The 26,560-nt window shown below is 37.8% G+C and overlaps 1 protein-coding gene across 2 annotated transcripts; it reads left to right on the forward strand.

Moving 5' to 3' along the window:
- The first annotated feature begins 245 nt into the window (after positions 1–245).
- Positions 246–16,580, forward strand: vtg3 (vitellogenin 3, phosvitinless). Of its 2 annotated transcripts, none has more exons than XM_014996753.2 (28): positions 246–332; positions 785–805; positions 911–1,062; positions 1,668–1,919; positions 2,006–2,167; positions 2,264–2,412; positions 2,499–2,649; positions 2,757–2,914; positions 3,751–3,916; positions 4,023–4,148; positions 4,343–4,561; positions 5,501–5,718; positions 5,808–5,905; positions 5,992–6,116; positions 6,212–6,313; positions 7,138–7,257; positions 7,365–7,554; positions 7,671–7,758; positions 7,893–8,078; positions 8,399–8,492; positions 8,600–8,771; positions 10,306–10,415; positions 10,510–10,587; positions 10,831–11,025; positions 11,158–11,303; positions 15,848–15,986; positions 16,094–16,205; positions 16,386–16,580. In XM_014996753.2, the coding sequence occupies exons 1-27, from the start codon at positions 293–295 to the stop codon at positions 16,181–16,183; spliced, it is 3,747 nt and encodes a 1,248-aa protein (XP_014852239.2). In that variant the 5' UTR covers positions 246–292; the 3' UTR covers positions 16,184–16,205; positions 16,386–16,580. The 2 variants fall into 2 exon arrangements, with proteins under 2 accessions (XP_014852239.2, XP_014852240.2); XM_014996754.2 differs by having other exon boundaries at positions 8,603–8,771.
- Positions 16,581–26,560: the final 9,980 nt, after the last annotated feature.

Genomic DNA, 26,560 nt, shown 5'->3' on the forward strand with positions numbered 1-26,560 from the left:
CTGCTGTTAATTCCCCCCCCCCACCCAGATGTGCAATTTCTTTAATTCTGTGTTACCTTTGGAATAGTTATTACCTTGTAAAAAAGAAAAAAGTTCGGTGACCACAGTCTTTGATCTGTTGTTCGTGTCACTCTGACAATGTCACAGGCCGATGTGGCCTAACATCAGAAAACAAATGTTTACCCAAAGTCGGGTATCCATGCATGTGATCTGACCTCAAGGCTGAATGTGCAATGAAACTGCTGCACATATTTAGAGGGCCAGGTGAAACGGTCTCCACTCCTCTCTCACCATGCGAGGTCTACTTCTCTGCTGCCTTGCGGCTTTGGCTAGTAGGTTTTCATTCACTAATTTAACCAATGTGGCTGGATTGTCAGACAATTTATGTGCTGGTGTTAAAGCTAATATATAGTCAATTCTTCATGTAATTCCTATGCTTAGTATAAATTCAGAATTTTCTCATTTAAATGACTATTTCAAACTTCTAAAAATATATATATATTTGTAGAAGATAAAGTAAGGAAGGGCTAAATTCCTTATCATTTAAAGCAGAGAAATTTTTAATACTGATTTTAATCCAAGGCATATGCATTTAGATATTTAGTATTATATGTATTTATTCAAGGTATTTTTTGCATCCTGTAGAAAATAATTTGACAAATCCATAACACTTCATTCTGCAGGCTCTTTCATTGCACACAGCATGCTGACCTAAAATCAGCATTGTGTGACAGTTTTCTTTACAAAAATTAAAATTTTGTTTGTTTCATTTTTAACCTTTCAGCAAGCCAAAACCTGCGATACGGTGAGTCTTTTTTTTTTTTTTTGTATCGAATTGTATTATAAAAATTTCACAAAGTGCTTTACAAATTAGAATGTTATTAAGCTTAATGTTGAAAACATCTTCCAGATATCTCCCTGGACCCAAAGAAAACCTATGAGTACAAATATGAAGGAGAGGTAAAATTTGGACTTGGGAAGGCAAACCTGGCAGAGTCTGGGGTCAGAATTACCTGCAAGGCCACAATCACCGGTGCATCCCCACAACAATTCCTACTTCAGGTGAGAGAGAAAGACAGCATGCATAATGGTCTGGTATTGGATAAGTGGGGTGATACAATATATGGATGGATGGATGGATGGATGTTAAATTCACAATAGTTCAAATAATTTGTCTTCCTTTGGACTTTGGCTACTTTTTGACTTTTTTTTTTTGCTTATTTTGACGCTTATAGCAGAGCCAACTTACACAAGGATATAGCAGTGCAGTTCATAATAAAGCGTACAATAGGCTACTACTGCTTGGATAGCTTTACAGAGATTTATGTTCTCTGAAAAGTAGTAGTTAGTCAACTAATTAAGGATGATGCATGTCTATGGTTAGGTTGCTGGTCTTCCGATTTTCCACACCTCTTTAGAAACCCAATAGTCATTTTAGAAATTGATTTTCCATTTTATGTTTGAATCAGCAATATGTATGGTGTGATGATCGTGGACATGGACTAGAAAGATGCTCAGGTTTATTCTTGTATTAATACGGGATGCCATTTCACATTTTAGGCTACAGATTTCTCATCAATGTTACCATTGTGGCACTTTTCTTGTCGCCATGGCTCACGCATGTGATCCAAGCATAACAGACTTTCTTGTTTGATTTTGGTTCAAAGGTCTCCGAGTTGGCATTTGCTGAGTACAATGGCTTTGAAGGCAAAGATGACTATGTACCCTCCCCGAAAGTTACCAAACGTCTTACTTCTGAGCTTGCCCAACCATTCATGTTTCTGTACACCAAAGGACACGTTAGTGACATCCGTGCATCTGCTAAGGTTTCCACTACTGTCGTCAACATTATTAGAGGTATACTTAGTTTTTTCCAGCTGACTGTGAAGACGACACAGAACATCTATGAGCTGAAAGAGGTAAACCATTTTGAAAAGACTAACTCTATTCCATTGATGATGGGTAATGGTCTAATTGATGTCAGAGATTTTGACTTTGTGTACAGATTGGAATCCATGGCAATTGTGAGAGCAACTATGCTATTGAAGAAAATGAGGAGACAAAGGATTGGATCATCACTAAGGTTGTGGATGTGACAAACTGCAAGGAAAAGGCAGCAATGCACAGAGGAATGGCAACTGCTATGGCGGACAAACTATCCAAAGAGGTTTTTTATCCTTTTCTCACTTTAGCCTTCTCTGCAGTTGTAAGTCAAATGGGTCTGTCTCAGCTCTGCTTGAGTCTCTTTGTTACATCAATCTAGAGAGGAGAATCTGTCATGTCAACCATGAAGTATAATTACACCATCAAGCCAACACCAGAGGGAGGTCTCATCACCACAGCTCACGGGTTTGAGCAACAGCACTTCAGTGCTTTCATTGTGAAGGGTGGCAGTTTTAAGATGGAAGCAATGTAGGTGCAGATATATATATATATATATATATATATTTTAAATACCTGCAATATAAATATAATGTATTAAAAATTTACTCTGGCAGGAAGAACTTGGTGCTGCTTAGTGTGAACGACACACACAGAGCAAGAACATATGGACCATTGGAAATCAAAGGCAACATTGTCTACAAGTTTGAGGATGTGAACATTAATATTCCAATGATGATGCAGAACCTAGATAACCCAGTACCAAAGGTGATATGCTTGGTTCTGTGTTATGCAATATTATAGTCAATAAATTACATTTTACAACTTTTTTTTTAATTAACTGCACAAAATATAACTTCTATGCCCTTTTACAGGCTATGGAATTGATCAAGCGCTTGAGTGAGGCAAATAGTGGCCATATTGATAATGCCACCACTGAGGACTCTATGAAGCTGTACCATCTCATGCGAGTAATACCCTATGAAGGACTGGAAAACATGTGGAAGCAATTAGCTGAAAATCCCAAGTATAGGTGAGCATTTTGTACAAACACGAGCTTAAACTTTTATAGAACAGGCGATGGATTATCCTTTTGAGAACTTGTCTGGAGTAATCCAGAACAGCTCAGCTAAATATAAACTCTCTTAATTCACCAGTCAATTCACATTCTAACCCTCACATATGGTCTAGAAATTGGGATCATGACAAAAAAAATGAGACCTTGGATACAAGCTTTAGAAATTAGCTTCCTCCATGAGGAGGTTGCTCTCTGCATTAGAGATAGGATCTGGTCCTTCAGAGGGGGGCTTGTAGTAGAATTCCTGTTTCTCTGTATCAAAGGGAAGGGGCATGAGAGAGTTCATGGTTCTAATTAGGATGTATCTAGTGCATGTTCCACTGAGGGCCAAATGACTAATAGATGGTCCTGAAATTATTGCTGGCAGAACACCTTGGGATAATCCAGTTTCTCTGGGGAGAGGATGTTTAGGTTTCTCTGTTGAATCAGTATTTTCTCCTAACCAATTGTGGATATACAGCCAACAGGGAAAAGATAGGTGAATAGTTAATGGACAATGACATTTTATAACATCACACTCACATCACAGCCACTTTGGGCTTTTGTTTGAAGTCCAAAGTGGCTTCAAAGTAAACTTTCTGTTCTACGTCATTTTTATGGTCACAGTATGCTTCTTGTCAGCATGCATTTTTCTTGTCATCCAACAAAATACCAGTATCATATCAGTACAATGAAAATGAAGGTGGACAGTTGTATTCTCCATTTATGAATTAATGTAAAAATTCTCAATTTTAAGGCAGACTTTACTGTAAGTATTGACTTCTTCAAATTATTATAATTGTACTTTTCAGGCGTTGGTTTTTGGACTCAATCGTTGAAACTGCCGATGTCAAAGTTCTGAATTTCATGGAGACCAGATTTAAAGCAAACGATTTGACTCCTTTTGAAGCTATGCATACCATCTTGATGGCTTTTCATCATCTTCAGGTCACACCTAACCTTATTGAAATGGCTAAAGTGAGTAACGCTATTAAAATTTTCTTAGAACTTAATACTCTTTAAATCAACTATAAACATTCTGGAAAAGTTAATGTAAAAATGTCCTTCTTTCTACATTTTGCAGGTCTTCCTTAAGCTGCCATTCAGTAAATCTAACACCTATCTGTGGCACACTGTGGCACTTTCCTATGGCTCCCTGGTGAACAAGTACTGTGTGTATTATGTGCCATGTCTAGTTACTGCTGCTCAGGTACAAAACTCATAAGGAATCAAAATTCATTTGGAAATACACATCATAAGTAGATACAAATATTCATCCTATGATAAGTGAAGAGAGCTTCACTAAGGCTTAGCAACATTAGCACCTTTTCTTTTTCTGAAATTTGAAAGTGAATGATAACCATCTGAAAACCATAAGCCAAACGTGTGTTACATTTGCACTAGCCCCTGATGGACATGGCGACAGAGGCTCTGAGGAGTGGCAACAAAGAAGAAATGCTTCTCGCTCTGAAAGCTCTGGGAAATGCAGGGCACCCTGGGAGCATAAAAACCATCATGCGTTTCCTTCCTGGGGTGGCTGTCACTCCTCTGGATCTGCCTCTTCGGGTGCAGAATGAAGCTGTCCAGGCGATGAGACTCATGACGACCAGAGACCCTCACAGTGTAAGAACATAACATAACATAACATAACATAACATAACATAACATATTTGGTGAAATCCAAATGCCTTACAAAGTCATCTCAGTGACATGGTATAGAATAGAATAGAATAGAATAGAATAGAATAGAATAGAATAGAATAGAATAGAATAGAATGCTTTAATCTTCAGTCTATACAACAAATCTTGCTGCAGGCCAAAGGAAATTACAAAATGGATTCAAAATGTAATCTACGTAATCTTAGTGTGAATACACTTCTTTAGTGAAGTCTTCAGAGCAAGGGACAAACCAAATGTGATGAAAATGATGTTTGGTAATGAAACAAAATTCTAAACTTTTAGTATTTCATGGAATGCTTTTCAATCTGTCATCTGAAAATGGAAAGAGTATCGCACACAAAAATCATGCTAAAAAGGTTTTCTTATGACAGCTATGAACTTTATTGGCCAACCCTTCCCATTAATGCCTTCCCATTAAACTACATGGTGGATTGGTATGCTTTCTTTTTCTGTTTCCATACCACCAACCTGTATCGCATCATTCCAGGACCTCCATCAGTTCCCCATAAGACAAAGGTACGATATAGTTAGGGTGGAGCTACTGGCATCACATCACGAAGTCCATTTATTGGGGAATGGAAAAACTTAATGCAACAAGCATGAGAGATACCAATGCGTCACATTTGTCATTGTACCAGTACGTTGCCACAATAGGTGTTTTATTTTATCCCCACCTTCTCAGTGAGAGTCCATATGCATCCAGAAATGTTCTGGACCATAAAACAGCACGTCGAATCGTACCGACCCCCGATGTACCGCTCAGTGAAAACAAAACTAAAAGTATCCCTAACACAACAATGGAACAAAAAACTCTCTGTCTTAATAAGTTTGCAGTAGCTTTGTCATTAAGTAATTCATTTTAAAATTAATTTTTCCTTCCAGGTCCAAGACGTCACCCTGACCATATTTCTGCAGAAGCACGTTCCATCTGAGGTTCGCATGCATGCCTTCAAGATCCTTTTAAGGACTAAGCCTTCGATGGCTCTTGTGTCCACCGTGACAGCTCGTCTGCTAGAAGAAACAGACCTTCAGGTTGCAAGTTTTGCGTACTCTTACTTGCATGGTCTCGCCAGCTCCAGGACTCCAGACAATCACTATCTGTGAGTTGATCAATAAATTAAACTTGTTGTTTGATTGGAAATTTTGTGTTAAATGTAAATTTAAAAAAAAAAAAAAATCTTTCCAATAGTTCGATTGCCTCCAGCTTGGCTGTGAAAATCCTTGCGCCCAGATTTGGCCGTCTCAGTTATTTTTGCAGCAAAGCAAAGCATGCAGACTGGTTCGATGGTATGTTGGAAAAGGACAGTGACACTTTTGTTAAAAAGTCATTCCAAAAACCTTTCCTGAAGATGTATATGTTTTTTTCAATACAGATAGATGGCTAACTGGAGTGACATCTGAATTATTCATGCTAAGAAATGCAAGCAACATCATTCCCTCAGAGCTTGTGTCAAGTGAGAAAATCCACATCATTGGTCGAATTATTGAGTTACTGGAGGTAAAGTATTAAGCATAACTGCACATACATGCATTATGATTGGACATTTCTCTCATAAGAAAAAAAAGTAATCCTCTGTCTTTCCTGTCATGTAGTTGGGTATCCGTGCAGATGGAATAAAGGATCTGTTTGGAGATAGCATTCCTGGATTTAAAGGAGACTTTAGTATGAGTGACCTGATGGCTATTTTCAGAGTGGTGAGTGGCATATCAGGCAGTTTCCCACAAAACACACACTTAGCTAGCGTAGTAAAGCTGAGCAACATAATAAATGTATACTATTGTTTACAAATCAATCTCAGTACGTTTCAATATCAGTTTGAACGATAAAAACTTCCTTTTCAGTATTATATCTATAAAAAATCACAAGTAAAAGAACAGCTAAAGTACTTATTCTACTGAATTTAGGTCTGAAAATGAGTAGGAACCTGGAGGTTCAAATATATTCTAAGTTCTAACATTTAACTTGAATGTAAGAGGGAAGTTATAATGGAAATCAGAATCATGAGTTTCTGCTGGTACCAAACAGCCTCAGAGTGCCTTGGTTTTAGCCTGAATACTGCTGATTTTCTTCCCAAGAACCTGGCAAGGTCAGGAGGTTGTCTACGAAAGTTTTTCTTCTGCAATCAAAAAACCTCTTCTGAACTTAACAGATAATGAAAATAACAGCAGTCACACAAGACATAATAATTATCTAGTTAATTAAGTTGTTAATTAACAGCTTCATCCATTCTCCTGTAATTTTAAGCATATCATTACTTCAGTAGGTAAAACACAGCAATCCCATTCAAGTTTGACACTATCAATAATAACTATTCAAATATATGGCTGCATATAATTTTTTTGGCCAACCTTTCCTGTTTTTTTTTTTTTGTTTTTTTTTAATTTAGAAGGATAGATTTTTCTACAATTTTTGGCGGCAGATAGTTCAAACATCACATTTTAAGTGTGTGGGCGTGTGTGTGTGTGCGTGTGTGTGTGTGTGTTTACATGTGGTAATCAATACACTTTTTCATTTTCAGCTTCAACAGTGGGAGAGGCTGGACAATGATAAACCAGTCCTTTCAGTTTATTCGCGTATTACAGGGCAAGAGTGGTTCTTCGCTGACTTGAGCAAAGACACCCTCCGAAACATCATCACTGTAAGAAACAGAGCCGATTCATAATTTGTCCCGCTGTAGTTTATGAAAAAAAAAATGTAATAGATGGTGAAGTCGACAATGCCTTGCGATTCTTTTTGTTGTTTCAGGCCTTCAGTCCTGCTGCAGGGAAATCAAGTCCTTTGTGGGCTATGATGGAGAGCTTACAGAGAGGAGTCTCATGGGACTACACACGGGCATTTTTGGTCTTGGAGGCTCGTTACTTCGAAGCCACATCCCTGGGCCTCCCGGTGGAGATCAGCAAATACTATAATACAATCACTGCATGCAACTTTAAAGGTGAAAAAATAAAAATAATGATAAAATCATCATGTGATGCATGAATGACACAAATAACTAGAATTTAAAAATAATCTAAACACTTCCGATAACCTATTTTTTATTTTTTTTTCTAGCTAAAGTTACAGTTAATCCCCCTCTCACTGAAAACATTGCGCAGCTCTTGAATTCTGAAACTACAGTGGAAACGGATGGATACGCTGGGTAATTATGCTTAAAGTAAAACAGAAATGGTAGCACTTCATATGAGGTATGCTTGTGCCTGTGTGTTGCCAGTACAAACAATGCCATAGTTGTTGACACTTACATTATGTTATGTTAAATGTCTTTTTTTTCAGTTCCACCAAGGACTTTTGGGTTTTCTATGGGACCAACACGAAGTTCTTCCAGAGTGGCTCAGAGTTAAAGATTAAGAGGCCCTTAGCTGTACCATGGAAGTTATCTGCCAAGATAAATATGCCAGGAAAGAAATTTGAGCTTGATTTCCCCCCTAGCAAAGAGGAAATTGAACTTCTGTCGATTAGGTAATTTTGCATGATGATAAATTGATTGACTGAATTTAATAATATAACCAACATAATATATATATATATATATATATATATATATATATATATATATATATATATATATATATATATATATATATATGTTTTTTTTTGTTTTTGTTTTTTTTTACACATAATTATAAACCATAATTATGACTTGATTTACAAATTCCATTGGTTATATTTTGCATTATAATTGTTTTGCGATGCAAAACTTGAAATTCAATCAACATTTGCTTATTCAAAAAAAAAATTATCACCATCCTGAAGTAAAACTTTTACATTGTTTTAAACAGATCAGATTTGTATGCAGTGTCGAGGAACATTGAAGAGCCAGATGCAGGCAAAATGACTCCAATGATGTCCCCCTCTGAAGCCCCCAGTCCTGACGTACGGCTTGAGTCACAGCAGATACATTCATTGAAATAAGAATCATTCATATCAGTACAAACAGATTCATGTTGTGTGGATTGATTTTTTTTTTTTTTTTGCTCTAGCAGGTATTAAAACCCTACATCTGGTATCCTTCTTCCAAAATGTGCTATGAATACAACATTTACGGAGTGGGTTTCTGCATGGAGTACAAGTTAAAGCGGCAGTATTACCAAGAGGAGTACCCACTGTACTATTTCCTTGGATACAGCGAAATGGCATTCAGAATAATTCCAGGTATGCAAGATGTATGTTGTAAGTGTTTTTAAAAATGCAAATATGGTTTGGGGAACATCATGGATGTTTATCAATAGTTAGGTAAAATAATGCACATTTTTTGTTTGTTTGTTTTTCTGTTTGATCTCTCTATTCACGTTCCAAATAATAAAATATTGTATCACATTCATGAAACTCTGCTCCCTGTGGGTGGAGGAATGATGCAGAAGCTTAAATCATCAGAAACATTTTACAAGAATTAACAAAGAACACTTGTTTGCAGAGGCTCTAAAAATAAGTTATATTGACGTAATTACACTATAGAGGAAACCTGAAATGAAAGTTGCGGCTGAAAAAAATCTACACTTATTGCGTTTGTTTACACACAAGCAAGGCTTGGTAATCCAGAGAAGCTAGGTGCTCCAGGAAGTTAGAAATCAAGAAGTTTAATATTTGCTTAATAAGCAATTTACCAGTTTTTGTCATGTGGTAGTCATCTGTGCAGGCAATTATAGAATCTAGCACGTTCAGTATTTTTAAGTACAGATCTTGCTAAGACGAACAATGTTTCAATTTTAGCAGCTGATAGCGTTCCTTAAGCAAATAATAAAATGCTAATGAACAAAAGATGAGCATGTCTTTGTAAAACTACATCAACAGATTGTATGTAGTAATATACACTAACTGCTTTATTTCTCTGTTGTATAAATTCAACAAGAAGCGGCACAGTAGTACAGTTGTTAGTGCTGTTGTTCGTACCATGCTTCTCTCCGGTTTAGCACTGGAAGGAGCCTCTGGCACCATCACAACCCTGTAAGGATTAACTGAGGATAGAATGTGGATCGACTTAAAACAGTGTCTGTAACTTTGATGAGCCTCCGTGAATTGAAATTTCAGTCTTGTGTTCTTAGCTGACAGGAAAGACACCCAGTGTGGCCTTCTGCTGCTGCAACGTGTTGCACGTTCAGAAATGGAGGTCCTTATCCTTCGTTGTAAGGAGTGGTTATTTGAATTTAGAGCCTTACAACTAAATTTGATGAAGTAACTAAAAAGTGACCTGAATGTAGAGTTTTGGATTTTTTGAAAAAAAAAAATGTTTATCGTTCATTGGAGACTTTAGATTTGATACTGGCTTGAGCAAAAGACTTAAGATTTGACTTGGGCCTGAAACAGCAGAATTCTGAACATCTTTGCCATTTGGTGCAAAAACACAACAGCAACTACATTCTTAGAACAACGTAAAGCATGTGGTAACATGGGCTCTTGGGGTCTTCCCTTGAAACCATTTTCTGCATTGAATATGAAAGAAACCCTAAACAACCTATTCCTCTTCCTCTCAGCTTGCAACATGCTTCACCTTAGCAACCAAACTATACGTCAATCAAAACAATATTTTGCTTTTCCTTTTATCTTTAAAATAGATTCTTACAGGATTTGTCAAAGCTACATCCAAGCTATCATCTCCACGAAAACAAATCTAGTGCTACTATATTCACTTTATTTCGAGACAATTTTTTAACCCTCTATGCTAATGAAATCTCTGCCCTTCTATTAGCTCAGACAACAAAAGCTGTTGAGAAAATCCACTTTGAGCTTGACGTTGGTCCCAGCAAACATCCGATGAGTGCACGCCAACTGCTTGAGACCGTGAGGAGGCTTTCCAAGGTATTTGGCAACACGCGCAATGTTATTATCACAGCACCTGTTCTGGTGGGTGATCCCATCAAATTGTCAAACTGTTCTAAAATTGTGTTTACAGGAAGCAACACAGCAAACTGATCTATCTTCAGACTCATCTGAAAGAGACAGAGACAGAAACCACACCATCCTCCTGGAAGTACGGCTTCTACAGTTTAAGCTGAGAAAGCGTATGAAGGAAAATATCTGAGCTGTGCTTTTGCCTCTTCCATAACTTAAAATTATGGAAGAGGCCTGGGTTGACCTTTTTTATTAGCTTTTATATGTCACAGCCTAGGTGTCATACAGCATACATTAATTTTATTTTAGTGTTTGCAATGATGAATATTCTGCGTCTATCAAGCAGCAGTTACATGTTTTTGTACTCATTTCTTATCCCCAGAGCTCGGCAACTCAAGCCGTCTTCAACTTCAAAGCTTTTGCCATTAGTGAGAACCAGAAGGCTGAGGGTTACGATTCAGTTATGTACTTTACACCTGAGGCAAACATTAAAAATGCCCAACTAATTGTGTCCCAAGTTGAAGGGAACACCAACTGGAAGATGTGTGTTGATACCAGTCTGGATGCTGAGGCAAAGGTTGGTAAGAAAAAAAGGAATAACGGATCCTTTTTTGACCTTTTGATTTATTGACATTTTAAAATCTGTTATCTGGTTTGTGCAGTTTGTTTTTTATTTATTTATCATTATCACTTTCTTGCCTTGTTGTAGGCACACATCACATGGGGCGATAATTGCCAGGCCTATGACATGTCAATGGAAGCCGCTGTTGAATATGTCAATGGTTCCAAGCCAGATCTCAAGGCCAAAGTAAAATGGAGCAGGATTTCAGAGTACATGACTGAGCTTGGCAAAAGGTGATTTTTAAAGGAATGCATCAGTAAAGAAAGAGAATATGTTGTGTTACGATGAATGCATAATCAGTATGACTCAGAGAGGGAAAAATAATGAATTGAACAAATTCTGTTTCTCGGTGAATATATTTAAAATGAGGGTACTGACATGAACTTCACACTATATACTTTCAAAGTAAGTAACCAAACAAAACAGATGAGAAAGGTATTAAGAATAATGTGACTATAGGCACTGGACCCGTATACAGATACCTATGGGATATTTGTATGAAGCAAAGTTTCTTAATGGCATCTGAGGAATATAGAGTAAAAATACTAACACTTATTTTTCTAGTGTGATGTTTAGTCATTCCGAACAGATTTTCTTTAATTCTTGAAGGGTCTGGAACCATCTTGTGTTCACTCTGATATTTGATTTTTGCTGGCTTGACAGGGCCATTATCACTGTTGTGACTTTTTTACACTTATGTTGTTCAGTATATTTGCATGATAAGTGACTGATTACAATTATATGTTAAGCATAATTTACATGATGATTATTATTATTATATTGAATATGATTGTATACAATTACAAAGGCGAAGTGAAATATATTTCAGTGTAAGACATGATTTATTTGAATAGAGGAAGTCTTTTATTTTGAAGAATGCTTAAGGATCTGTTACTGTTTAGTCACTATCTTGCTTTGTTGATTTTATTGCTTGGTTACGAGCAGTTGTTGTTGCTGTTGTTCTGTTTTTATCGGCTGAAGCCCTTTTTTTCCTCTTCAATAAATACTGAACAAAAGGGTTCAGTAAAGGAAATACGAGCCTCCGTCTTGTTTGAGAAGAAGCTTTACTCCGCTACATTTTTGGTGCCGAAACCCGGGAATAAGAATTTTTTTGATTTTTCTGAACGAAGTGAAGCTAAGGCTCAGTTTAGCAGCCAACATGACGGAAGGACTGGAGCGGTTAAAGAGGAAACGGTCGACTATCCGAACAGCAACGACGAAGCTGTTAACTCGACTAGAGGATGAGGTGGGCAAAGAGAGTCCCGATATGGATAGACTGCGTGAGTTCCTGGCAGTTTTATCTTCTAAGGAGGAAATTTTATTGGATTTGGACAAGAGCATAGAAGATGAAACGTCAATTGAAGACTTGGACACTGAGATAACGAATTCACAGGATTACACGGACCGGATTCTCATTTGGAAGGTTCGCACCACCAACGTTATTGGATTGCAGGAGACCGCTACAGACACCCTAAGAGCGCATGTGAGTGAAGTGAACAACGGCTCATTTTCATCACAATCCAAACAGACGGTTAAACTGCCCAAACTAACGATAATCAAGTATGATGGAGAAATAAGCCAATGGCAGGAATTCTGGTCACAGTATGAATCAGCCATTCACAGAAATGATGGACTAAGTAAGACAGACAAGTTCACTTACCTGAGATCTTACCTAAATGGAGCAGCTGCTCGGACTATTGCAGGACTGACAATGACAGATGTCAACTATGATGCTGCAATAGAGTTGCTCCAGAATCGTTTTGGAAGGAAGGATATTGTGATAAGTGCTCATATGTCTAAATTGCTGAACTTGACACCTGTGAGAAGATCATCTGATGTTGCAGCTTTGAGGCACCTTTATGATGAATGTGAGATCCAGATACGCAGCTTGGAGTCTCTTGGAGTGCAAAGTGATACTTACGGCTGTCTCCTATGTCCAGTGTTGCTACAGCTTATTCCAGAAGACATAGCACTTACTTATACACGGCAACAAAACTCAACTAACGAATGGAAAGTCCCAGAATTGATTCAGTTTCTGCAAAATGAAGTGCAAAGCAGAGAACGGGCGCTTCTGCTGACCAGACCAGGTCACACATTGAAGAGCCCGAGCCCACAACACAAGCATGTGGGTAAGCCATCCTATACCTGTGATCAACCTAGAAAGTGGAGCATTCCATCAGCGACTGCTTTGCACACAGCCAGCGTCGTGCCACAAACCTGTGTGTTTTGTGACGGTAATGACCACAAACCAGAGAACTGTCCTGGTTTTACAATAAGTGCACGCAGGGAGAAACTGAAAAGGCTTGGACGGTGTTTTGTCTGCCTGGGCCCGAAACATATTGCGAAATACTGCAGAGTGAAGATTTTGTGCAGACAGTGCAATCGAAAACACCACTTGTCAGTTTGTGAACAATCTGAAGCTAAACCAGAAGTCGACAGTACAAGTAATAGTGGAAATGCAGAAGCTGTGTTGTCTTCGTTGACCAGCCCAGTCAAAGTGGAGACAAATACTCAGAACACAGTATTGCTCCAAACGGTTAAGGCATGGGCTGTAGGACCAAAAGAAAAAAGAATATCTCGCTGTCTGTTAGATGGAGGTAGCCAGCGTAGTTTTGTGCACAGAGACATTGTCCGAGCCCTAGGACTGCAAGTTGTGAGGCAAGAGACACTAAAACTCCATGTTTTTGGCTCCACCAGTCCTGTAGTGGAAAAACGCAACATAGTGAGAGTTCAACTTGAAAATGTGTGGAACGCTGAACGGAAAATCGAAATAGATGCTGTAGAGACCCCCGAGGTGTGCACCGCTGTAATAAAGGTACCAACTGAGCCCATTCAAGCAGAGATTAAGAAAGGAGGACTGCAGCTTGGAGACTTTCCACTAGAGGGTGCTAATGAACAAGAGTTGCAGATGTTAATTGGAGCAGATTACTACTGGCAGGCTGTTACTGGAAAGGTCCAAAGGGTTACAGATTCATTAGTGGCAGTTGAAACCCTCTTTGGATGGGCTTTACAGGGACCAGTGACTACCTCCAGTGTTACAGACACCACGTGTATGCACATTAGTTTGAACGAAGACACCCAGCTGTCTAATCAGTTGCATGCATTCTGGGAGGTGGAGTCCCTGGGTATTGTAAATAAACAGTCAGAAAGCCCAGAGGACTCAGAAATTATGCAACGTTTTGAACAAACAACAACATTTGAAGACGGAAGGTACCAAGTTGAGTTACCCTGGCAATGTGACAAAGACCAGCTTCCAGACAACTTCAGGGTAGCGAAGAAACGCTTTGAGAATCTAACGAGAAAGCTGAAGACTGATGTAAATTTATTTGCCAGATACAACGATGTAATAGAAGACTATCTTCAAAATGGTATCTGTGAGGAGGTTGCAGATGGAAAACCAGAAATGAATCAACAGACTGTGAAATATTACATGCCTCATCATGCTGTAATAAGAGAAGAAAAGGCCACTACCAAACTTAGAGTGGTATTTGATGCATCCTCACATGAGACAAACAGTCCATCCCTCAACGATTGTCTGTACACTGGACCTAACCTGAACCCAAACCTGCTAGATGTGCTCATAAAGTTCAGATTGCACAAGATAGCATTTACTGCTGATATAACTAAGGCCTTTCTTCAAATCTCACTAGCAGAAAAGGACAGAGATGCTGTCAGGTTCTTGTGGATGCACAGACCTTTAGCTAAGAACTGGAAAATGGGTAGAATTGTAGAGGTCTTCCCAGGCAGGGATGGTCTCATACGTTCATGCAATGTTCGTACTTCGACTGGTGGCTTGTTACGCAGGCCTATTCAGTTATTCTACCCTTTAGAAGTATCTTAAATGAAAGGTAAATCCTACACAGATGAACAGTTGTTCATCGGGTGGGAGGATGTTGTGACTTTTTTACACTTATGTTGTTCAGTATATTTGCATGATAAGTGACTGATTACAATTATATGTTAAGCATAATTTACATGATGATTATTATTATTATATTGAATATGATTGTATACAATTACAAAGGCGAAGTGAAATATATTTCAGTGTAAGACATGATTTATTTGAATAGAGGAAGTCTTTTATTTTGAAGAATGCTTAAGGATCTGTTACTGTTTAGTCACTATCTTGCTTTGTTGATTTTATTGCTTGGTTACGAGCAGTTGTTGTTGCTGTTGTTCTGTTTTTATCGGCTGAAGCCCTTTTTTTCCTCTTCAATAAATACTGAACAAAAGGGTTCAGTAAAGGAAATACGAGCCTCCGTCTTGTTTGAGAAGAAGCTTTACTCCGCTACAATCACAGCTTTATTTTCCTCCTCCGAGTCGAGAGTTCATTGATTATGTACTTGATATCATTGTCTAGCACATGTTCCATCTTCGCATTCTCATCAAGAAAGTACTGGCACATTTCATCATTCCTCTTCCATTCAGATATATGGAAACCAGTCTCTAACATATGCTAAGAAAATAACCTGACATTGTGACGTTCGCATCTTGAAATTTCACTGCCAACGCAGTCCTTTTGTAATGATTTATGATGTCCTTTTCTCTTTCAAAATACATTTTCCAGCACAATATTTTCTGTGTGATTCTAATAATGAAGATATTCACATGTCTTCATTATTAGTTTAATATGCTGTCATTTTTGGGGGTGGATTACTCTGATTACATCTGGTACAAATTTCACTTCAGTGGTTCCATTGTGACAATATCTATGGAGGAATATTGCATTTTCACATATAAGTGAACTAATTCTTATTGCTTAATCTGCCTTTTCTAGAATTGAACGGTACATCCCTGGTGTGGCATTACTTTATGGCTTCTCCCAGAAAAATGAGAGAAATCCAGAGAAGGAAGTGTCCGCATCCGTTCTTGCTGCCTGGACAGACAGCGTTGATGTGGAGATTAAACTACCAGAGGTACCATTAAATGTTTCAACTTAACTCTTTGTGTCCATTAAATGTACATCCTTATATCACATCTAAATATTCATTTACATGGATTATGTTTTCTTGTGTTTGTAAAGTATACAGTGTACAACAAAGCTATGTCATATCCAGTCCAGTGGAACAGCGAGTGGCTTTATTGTAACATGACAAGCTCAACAGAATATTAAATTCATGTAAGCGTGAAAACATGTAAGTAATCTTAGCTAACTTTCAGTGAACACTTTTCACAGCCTTTCTTGCCTTTTTTTTTATGAAATCGTGCCTGTGTAATTGTATGTGTATCTCTGAGTTTCCTCTTAAAAGCAGATGAGGAAAGATTAATACCAAGAATCAGTTTTGTTGTTCTCATAAAATCTGTTTTTCTTGCAGAAAAACTGCAGAGCCCAGATGGCAGCCAGATGCCTGATGTACCATTGTGGACAAACAACTGCAGCCAAAACCAGCATTCTGAGCCTATTACCAGACTGTCATCAGTTTTCAAATGATCAGTGTGTATTAAAGAGCATGTTACTGAACATATTTTCTGAAGAATTGATTAATTAACTATTAAATGTATTGCAACAATTTTGTTTCTTTTGCAGTCATTTTGTGATTTGACTCGAAATCAGTGAAATCCGACTTTTACACCGTCTGGACTACAGGCTAGTTAACAAGTGTCTTACAACAATATAGAGTTGAACAAAGATCACTGGAGATGATGAAATTGTTGGAAATACCTAAGATGAAATCTTAAAATGTTGCATACAGTATACGCCACAGCCCTTTCAAATATTTTTATTTTGATTGAAAAGGGAATCAATTTATATGACACTCAGTTTACAAAACATAATTAACCTCATGAGATTCAAGCTCTGAACAACAATCTGTGCACAACCCAAATGAATAACAGAAAAACAATATGAATGTTGTTGTTTTTTTGTTAGCTGTCCTACTTTACCTGCCAGTTTAGCAGATTTAAACTTTTTGTTATCAGATCCGCTTTTCATCTAAATATATTATTGACATTTGGATCTGCAAAAATGAATCCTAAGTGCTAATTTCTGAAGGGTTGCATAAAGACCAGATTAAATGTTTGCCAGGCCTCCATGACCCAACGTGTTTGTCTGATAGTATGACCCAACAGGACTGTTTGTTTGTTGGAGTACAACAAACAAGATACGGATACCCTGAAAGTTCACTGCCAACAAAGGCGCATATTGATCTTTTGCAAATGCACAAAAAGTGGACCTTTTGACTTACATATATCAGCATAATTTTCAGAATATTTATTTTTTTTCTTTTCTAAAACTAGTCATATAACTCTGGGAATAGATGACATGAGATTAAGATTAAGTGGAACTCATTAACTGGGCACTCTCATAACAAATGGGTTATGTCAACGTGCCAAAACCAATGATTGCATTCGGAATGAAGACTGGTTGTTCCAACAGCTTCCAGCTCCCGACTGCACAGACTTAGCCAGATGGTGTTGAATTGCAAGCAAAGGCATCGCCATCAAAAGCAGAGCGGGATGAGCCTAATAATAACGACAACAATATGTTCCTATTTTCATCTCTTAAATCCAAAGGGCTATATAGATGACAGAGAAATCTGTCTCGCCGAGGGCAAGATGCACATCACCTTGTGGTTAGGTAACAGATCATGGCAGCCTGACCTTGCGTTGATAAAAGTTCAGCAGGCGACATCGGCCGGGTGGAGAACATCTGAGACTGACTGATCTGGTCATTTGGAGGAGGCGAGATTGACTGCCCCCCCTTTTTTTTTTTACTGCCACTCCCTCTGTAATTGTAGCAAGCCTCATTAGGTTGACTACAGGATCCACATTAAAACCCATCTGAGAGGAGCTGATAGGAGAACAATGGAAATGTTCAGTCCAATTGCGGCTCCATGCTCTGTGCACAGAAATTAATCAAAGCTTTTATTATGTTGTCAAAGTGATTTCATACTATAGTATAGGAGATAGCGAGCGTTACATTAAAATACCCATCAATTTAATGACGATTTTCTTTTTGTTGTTGTTGCGTTAATTATAACTATAATCTGAGTCATGAACTTATGGGTGTGGTTTAGAATACGAACGCTAGAGGGCGCTGGTTTCCAAGTCTTAAAACCTAACTGGCACTGTTGTTGAGAGCTTGGATCCCATCAGTATTTGTTCACAGTTCACAGAGAGGGCTCTGCAGAGGATGTTGACATTTTGAGAATAAATAAATATGTGACTTGGCATATTCAAAGTGCTCCTCTCTGTGGATTTTAGTGAAAGGACACATTCTGAACAAATGCAATCATGAAAAAAATAAATAATAATAATAATAATAATATATATATATATATATATATATATATATATATATATATATATATATATATATGTATATATAAAAAAAAATAAATAGGAGGATGTATTTAACACACATAAATAAAAAGTGTGTTATTTAGAAATATTAAAAAAATACACCTTTTTATATATATATATATAAAAATACACCTTTATATATATATATATATATATATATATATATATATATATATATATATATATATATATATATATATATATATATATATATATATATATATATATATATAAAAATTCCCCTCTCACCCTCCGTGGGTGGTCTCTTTCATCCTCTGAGCTCGGGTCCTCTACCAGAGGCCTGGGAGCTTGAGGGTTCTGCGCAGTATCTTGGCTGTGCCTAGAACTGCACATTTCTGGACTGAGATGTCTGATGTTGTTCCTGGGATCTGTTTGAGCCACTGCTCCAGTTTGGGGGTGACTGCCCCGAGGGCCCCGATGACCACAGGCACCACTGTGGTCTTCACCTTCCAGGCCTTCTCCAGTTCCTCTCTGAGGCCCTGGTATTTCTCCAGTTTCTCATGCTCCTTTTTCCTGATGTTGTGGTCACTTGGTATTGCTACATCCACCACAACGGCTTTCCTCTGTTCTTTATCCACCACCACAATGTCCGGTTGGTTCGACATTACCATCTTGTCTGTCTGGATCTGGAAGTCCCACAGGATCTTAGCTCGGTCATTCTCCACCACCTTTGGGGGTGTCCCCCATTTTGACCTCGGGGCTTCCAGTCCATATTCTGCACAGATGTTCCTGTACACTATGCCCGCCACTTGGTTATGTCGTTCCATGTACGCTTTCCCTGCCAGCATCTTGCACCCTGCTGTTATGTGCTGGACTGTCTCAGAGGCCTCCTTGCACAACCTACACCTTGGGTCTTGTCTGGTGTGGTAGATCTGAGCTTCTATTGCTCTGGTGTTTAGGGCCTGTTCCTGGGCGGCCAGGATGAGGGCCTCCGTGCTGTCCTTGAGTCCAGCTTTCTCCAGCCATTGGTAGGATTTCCTGATATCAGCCACTTCAGTTATTTGTCGGTGGTACATCCCATGTAGGGGCTTGTCTTCCCATGATGGTTCCTCCAGCACCTCGTCCTCTGTTCCCCATTGCCTGAGACATTCGCTGAGCACATCGTCCGTTGAGGCTTTGTCCTTGATGTATTTATGGATCTTAGATGTTTCATCCTGGACAGTGGCTCTCACACTCACTAGTCCTCTGCCTCCTTCCTTACGGCTCGTGTACAGTCTCAGGGTGCTGGATTTGGGGTGGAACCCTCCATGCATGGTTAGTAGCTTCCGAGTCTTAACATCCGTGGCCTTCATCTCTTCCATTGGCCAGCTAATTATTCCGGCAGGGTATCTGATTACTGGTAAGGCATAGCTGTTTATTGCACGGATCTTGTTCTTGCCATTGAGCTGGCTTCTCAGGACTTGCCTTATTCGTTGGAGGTATTTGGCTGTGGCTCCTTTCCTTGTGACCTCATCGAGGTTGCCATTTGCTTGTGGTATTCCCAGGTACTTGTAGCTGTGCTCTATGTCTGCTATCGTTCCCTCTGGGAGTGAGACCCCTTCTGTGCGGACGACCTTCCCTCTCTTTGTAACCATCCGGCCACACTTCTCTAGTCCGAATGACATCCCAATGTCAGTGCTGTAGATCCTGGTGGTGTGGATCAGTGAGTCGATGTCTCGCTCGCTCTTGGCGTACAACTTGATGTCATCCATGTATAGGAGGTGACTGATTGTGGCCCCATATATATATATATATATATATATATATATATATATATATATATATATATATATATATATATATATATATATATATATATATATATATATATATATGTATATGTATATATATATATATAAAAAGGTGTATTTTTTTAATATTTCTAAATAACACACTTTTTTTCGACATTACATCTGCCTTATAATGACGTAGAATATAATGACTTAGAATATTATATAACATAATGTGCAATAATGTTTTTTCTCATTTTTACCAGTATTACTGACATTCTAAATGAAGTTGACACTGACCCAATACAGCCGGCTGTGAGCCTTTCACTGCATGCACATCATTTCCCTCAATAGTTTTACTGCCACATTCACAAAATGAGCTTGTTGCCATGTTCCCCGACAATGATGGGAAGTAGATGTCCCAATGTTTTCAGGGGGAGATTAAAAGCAAATTCAAACTGAGAAAAGCTTCAGAAAGCGCACAGGTCCTTGAAGGAAACTGAACATGTTATATGTTTATGGCAATGTTAATGACATCATTCTCACTTTTATGCTGTTTGGTGTGTTGTTGTTGCACTATGCCGTTGCTTTCATTTCATAAAGCAGCCTCTTTAGGGCTTTTACATAAACAAGGTTGGGAACAGAAGTGAGCTTAATGTGGAATCTTGTGCTAAAGGCTGCGAGATTGTAGGCAGCACAAAGGTTGATTTAGATTTGTGCATTGCGTCATTGTATCTTACCAGCTTAACGTTTACTGGAATCTAATTCAACTGCAACAATTAGCAGTAATGGTAATAATAATAATAAAACAGTTTTACATGCCCACAAAGTGTGTGAACCATCCTGGCCAATCCTGTACTGTGCTTCCTTCCTTTTTTCTGTGCGTGATTATTTTTGACTCTTCAATAGTTGAATGTTAAATGTAACACTGAGAGTTTTAGAGTCCAATTAAAACATATGGATAAGAAAATCTAGAACTCTGAAATATTTTTTTGTTGAATTGGTGGCTTACATGGTTCTAAAGGTGGCAGAATTGTAGGCAGCTTGTGAACCAGCCTGGCCTGTGGTACAACTGAACATAAATAAGGATTAAATATAAGTTATAAGAGAGATGGGGGAGTTTAATCAGATTGACATGAACCTGTTCATTAAATTGCATGTCAACAATGCCTGTGTTAAAATACAAGCTGCAGCACTCTAGATTAACTACATTGTTAACTAATAAAAGGAAAACCTCATCGATACCACAAAGGTTACAATAGTATACTGGAATGTAATGAAAGCATGAATCATCCTTTTAAATTGACCATGAAAAAGAAGTTTCTCCTTCAATAAAATCCTCAATTAAAAAAAAGAAACTTAAGAAACACTGAACTAATTTGCTTTTCATAGTTAAAATAGAGGGAATGTACATTTTCTATTTAGACACCAAATATAACAAATTATATAATTGGTTCCATATTAAAAATACAATCACAGTTTTTTTTTTTTTTTTTTTTTTTTTTTTTGTGAACTGTCGATGTTTCTTGTTGGAGTAATTTGTTTTCTAAGAAACCCAGAATAAAATAGAGTTATACTTTCTTTATGCATCATTTTCAGCTAGAATATATTTTGAATCATTACTTACTCATCTGACTGGAAAAAAGATGCCTAAATTTAATTAGATAAAGTTAAATAACATCAAGATGTAGAAATTTAGTCTTAGAAGGAGATAAACATGGATGTACTGCCAGGGGTGTTTCCTTCTTAAAAATTTGCCAGAGCAGTCTAAGGTCATTATTTTTATTTTGTGAACAGATTTAAGAGCTCTGAAGCAGTTTACTTTGATTTTCCAAGAAATGATTTTGTGAGAGCAGTTTGACAGTTATGTTTTCCACCCACAGTTCAGAGAAAAAGGTGTGAGTTTTGAGGAAATGTGTTTTGGCGGTTTTGAACAACTTTATTGTGTGAATGGCGTCTGAATCCTATCTAGCGGCAGTAAATCCATAAACAGTTTTTCCAAGGAAGCTTTAGCCTACTGTAATAGTTTGGGATTATCCCCGGATATTCAGAAAGAAGATCACGATTCTAAAAACCCTCCCGGTGGTCAGGCTAACTTTGAAGTTCCTTGCAGTCAGTTTGAAGAGAACGACATTAGTCCCTACAATAAAATCCATAAAGCGTGTAATATCAAAAGAAAAGAAGCCATGGACATCTCAAACACAGCTACATGCAACACTCCCATGTTGCTTTTCATCTCAGCCTCAGTTGTTTGAGCTCCATGAATTATCTCTATCTCTGTTTTAAGAAGTCCTTCAGAAAATTACATTTGATTATTTAGAAAAATGTCTGAGAAGCTCTTTGTGTCACCCACAGACCTTTCTTTAATTTTTCTTTTTGTTCTTTATTCATGATTATCTCTTCAAACAGTAATAGGATATTTTGTTTTGTTCCAAGAAAATGGCTCTAATAATTTTAAAATGTATACAGTTCAATGACACTTAGAGCTAAAATTAGGGTGAACAATAAAGATGACCTGAAAAGATTGTATCTTAGTGTTGATTCATCCCATAAAAATAAAAATAAAAAAATGAAACAACTCTTTGTGTTTGTAAAATGACTGGACAGAGCTCAAATTTGCAAGTTGGGGTTTTTAGGTGACAGATCACTATTCATATTAGAAACACTGAACCTCTCAAATACTAAGTATGTTCTCAAGACCCTACAATGGCAGCGGTAATACAGGTCAGTAATGCAGTAAAATATTCAACAAGTACAACTAAATCTAAAGGAAAGATTGGAGTGGAAAATATTGCTTTCTAAGACAGTTGAGAGAAAACATATTGTTTTCTTGAGTATGAAAAGTTACACTCAGTGCCTTTCTTGATTGATTTGGATGTGTGTCAGCTCTCCAGGAAATACATGTGAGAGAACAAATATCTCCTCACCCACCAAAAGCAGTCTCTTGGTTGGACACATTTTTTTCCCACAGAGATATAAAACAATTGAAATCTCAGGTTTTAAAAGAAAAAGACAAACCAAAGCTGAGAGACAATGAAACTGGTGAGTTAATGCCCAAGGCCACAAGAGACAAATGTAGCTCTAAGTCAGCAGCCAGACCACTGATGAACCTGTGGATATTGTTTGTAAACATGAAGATTATAGGTAAGAAAGTGTTTTTTTGTTTTGTTTTGTTTTTTTTTGTTTTTTTTTGACTGAAAATCAGATAAAGTTGCATAATGTTTTCAAATCAGTGTCTGAGCCAAGGGAGCATTCTAAAACATCTGGTGTCTGAGTTTATTAATTCAAGCCAGTGCATTTCTGGCAGGATTCAAACACTTACTGAAATATATCTTGACTCCATAAAATGGCACTATGAGCCTGGAAAACACATAACAACGCCCCTTTAAAGGTGTTTTGTTTTAGTTTTTCATCATCAGACACTGAACTCAGAATTGTTCTCATACTTCTTTTGAGTATCTTTAATTTAAAAATAAAAATAAAGTTTTTTTTTATAGTTAACAGTTATTGAATGATTTTAACTTTCAATCCACAATCCCTTTAGCCTTGTGTAAGTGTATTGTTTTTAAATATCACTCTTTCTGGAAAAATGTTGAGAAGGTAATTTAATATTTCAACTTTCAAAGGAGGTGGTTTTAAATAGATTGGACAACTTAAATGTGCAAGAGACCAGGAGGGGGCACTGTTGATCTTGGCAGTGATGCAACACTATTCTCCAGCAGCCCTCTCTTCTGTTTTTACTTTTTGTGAAAATACAATCTCTTTTATCCAGACACGATGCCATTCTCCATTTTTACCGGTTTGACCCACCAAATGCATGTAAACGTGATGAAATAAGTGCCTTAGAAAGTCCTAAACAGTGACTAATCAGTAATCTAGAGAGAATTCCTGCAAGATGTGTTCATTTCAACTAAGAATACATTTGAGCATCAGTCAGTATGATAATCCTGTACAGCTGTTTTACTGATTTTTTTTTTCCCAGTACTGTATACATAGAAAAAATGAAAATTACAACATCTTCCTTCCCTCTCTGCAAACACACAGATAAACTGATAACTGAGCAACAGAAACAGAAAAACCCGTGAAAGAGTAAAGGTGAATTAAGAAGCTTTAAGCTTTTAGCCGCCAAGAACACAACAATTCATTCAGTGCAGTTCTATTAGCTCGGTGTCTTCGGGAAAAGAAGGCCACTGATCTCTGTGACTGTGAGGAGTGGTTACCATAGCACCCTCACAATTTATCAAACCGGCGAAGAGAGCGTACTGATGTTCCACACATAAACACACACACATACAGGATGTGGGCTACAGTGACAAGCAGCAATGCTTGGAGAAACATTTTTTTGTAAATTATGAATTTACCCAGTCTCTCTGTTCAGCATGTGAGACGGTAAACGAAAACATGACCGTATTCCTGAATTATATCAGGAACTCTATCCAGGAGCTTATATTGTAGTGAGTAAACATTTACATACTGAGTTGAGCAGGTGGCAGAGCGACAGGGTGATTAGAGATTAGCTATGAGTGCAGGCTTACAGCTTTGATTCCTGCAAAGATCAGAATTTATAGAGAGCTAATAATGTTGTCTTTCATTTAGTCATACCATAACAAAAGCAAGTCATTAAATTGCTACAACAGCTAGAACCAAATGTCTTATCTAATAAAAGCTACAGTTGAGTCAGGCTAGAAATCTTTATGTTTAAAGTTCCTTATGTAATTATCGGAGCAAAGTGCAACAGCTATTAATGAAATGTGCATTTGTATTTGAAGCAAGTGACAAAAATAGCAAGATGGCCGGAACTTGTGTGTTGCTTTATCAAGTTCAGAGGACCCTAAAGTGCTCACCTGGCATTCAATCATTTGTGCACACATTAACACGCTGATGGTGGAGAGGGACATTGTGGTCAAAGCTTCCCCGGGGCAGTCTGACAGAGACGAGGCGGCCACACACCAGGACCGCCGGGACCTCTGACCACCACCAGCAGATGACGTATCTTGCGCAAGGACACAATGACACAATGACAGAGATGGACGGAGCAGGGCATCAAACCAGCAACCCACCGATTCAGGGGTGAACCTATCGCCGATCACCACCATCTCCCCTGGAAATGCCGCATTAGCATGGCATGTGGTCCTTCCAGATTATGAGTTCAATTTATGGTGGCTAAGGACCAAAATAAATTCAATAGAAAATCCACACAAGCAGCAGAAAAGAAACATTAGTATTAGATTCTAACTCTAATAGGGTAAAAGGGGAATTGAAATAAATAAAAAAAAGAACTAAACTCAATCTCTGTTTATTCTGTTATGGAGAAGTTAGAATTGCAGCAAAACTAGTTGCTACAGGAAGTAAGAAAATTAAAGTAGTTCTGCAAAACTCTTGACTATTTGCTGTCTTCTTGTTATGCTTTACTAGGCTTTTTGTGGAGTTTTGCCCAGTAGCAATTAAGACAAAAAGTAAGAACTTTGAGTCCAGTATATTAATGTTTTGTATAAAGGCTTTTTCTTCTCTTGAAATTATCAAAGAAAATGTTATTTATGTGCTCAGGAACAGGGTTGATATTTTGCCCGTTGAAAACTTTGATGCCAATTCCAAAAATCTCACTGTGGCTTTTTTTTTTTTTTTTTTCTTGTTTGGTATTGTTTATTGAATTTGACGATTTAGTTTGAAAGAAGCAAGGCATTTTGGCATTCTATTCATTTAATAAACAAGACCCTCAGAAGTGTGTGTGTGGCTGGAGCAAGTAAACACAACCAATTCACACTGGCTATGGATCATAATAGATGACAAAAGTATTTAACATGGCTGAAGCCAGAACTGCAGGCAGGTCATTTATGCCTCTCCACTCCCAAATGCTTAGCATTTTTAAAAACAGAGTGGGATCCCTAAGAGAGGAGATGTTGAGATGCATCTCAACATCTTTCTGGGTTGAAATTACTTTTTGTGATGACAAACCTGTTTCTAGTTAAGGAACTGTTCAGTTAAAAAAAAAGTTTTCATGGGTACAGCCCACATACTCTGCCATATAAATAAGCCCACAAATGAGATGTTCTTACAAATAAAGCACCATTTAATGGGAAACAATTAGAGTTTTCAACAATGTATGATTTATTGCCAAGAAGAATTGCAGCAGCAAAGACAAAAAACAACAACACACATTTCTTTATAGCTCTGTTGGGTATTATTTCTCTGACAATAAGAAATGTGTTTCCAATGTCTACAGGATTAACGAGTGTGTGAAAATATGCTTCATGGTCACATATGCATCAAAGGTTTGTCTGCTAGTCCTTCATGAAAACTGTTGCTGATTTTTTTTTTTCCCACAACCAGTCTGGAGATAGTGTTATATCTGTAAGCATGCATCCAACAATCTTGTGGTGAGGACAGATACAAATAACCAGAAATAAAGCATATGTAAGACACAATAACACACTGAAGAAGGGGAGGAGGACACAGAC

This window comes from Poecilia mexicana, unplaced genomic scaffold (assembly GCF_051168715.1).
Source record: "Poecilia mexicana isolate PSO_F unplaced genomic scaffold, ASM5116871v1 scaffold_4, whole genome shotgun sequence".
Classification (NCBI taxonomy): Eukaryota; Metazoa; Chordata; class Actinopteri; order Cyprinodontiformes; family Poeciliidae; genus Poecilia; species Poecilia mexicana.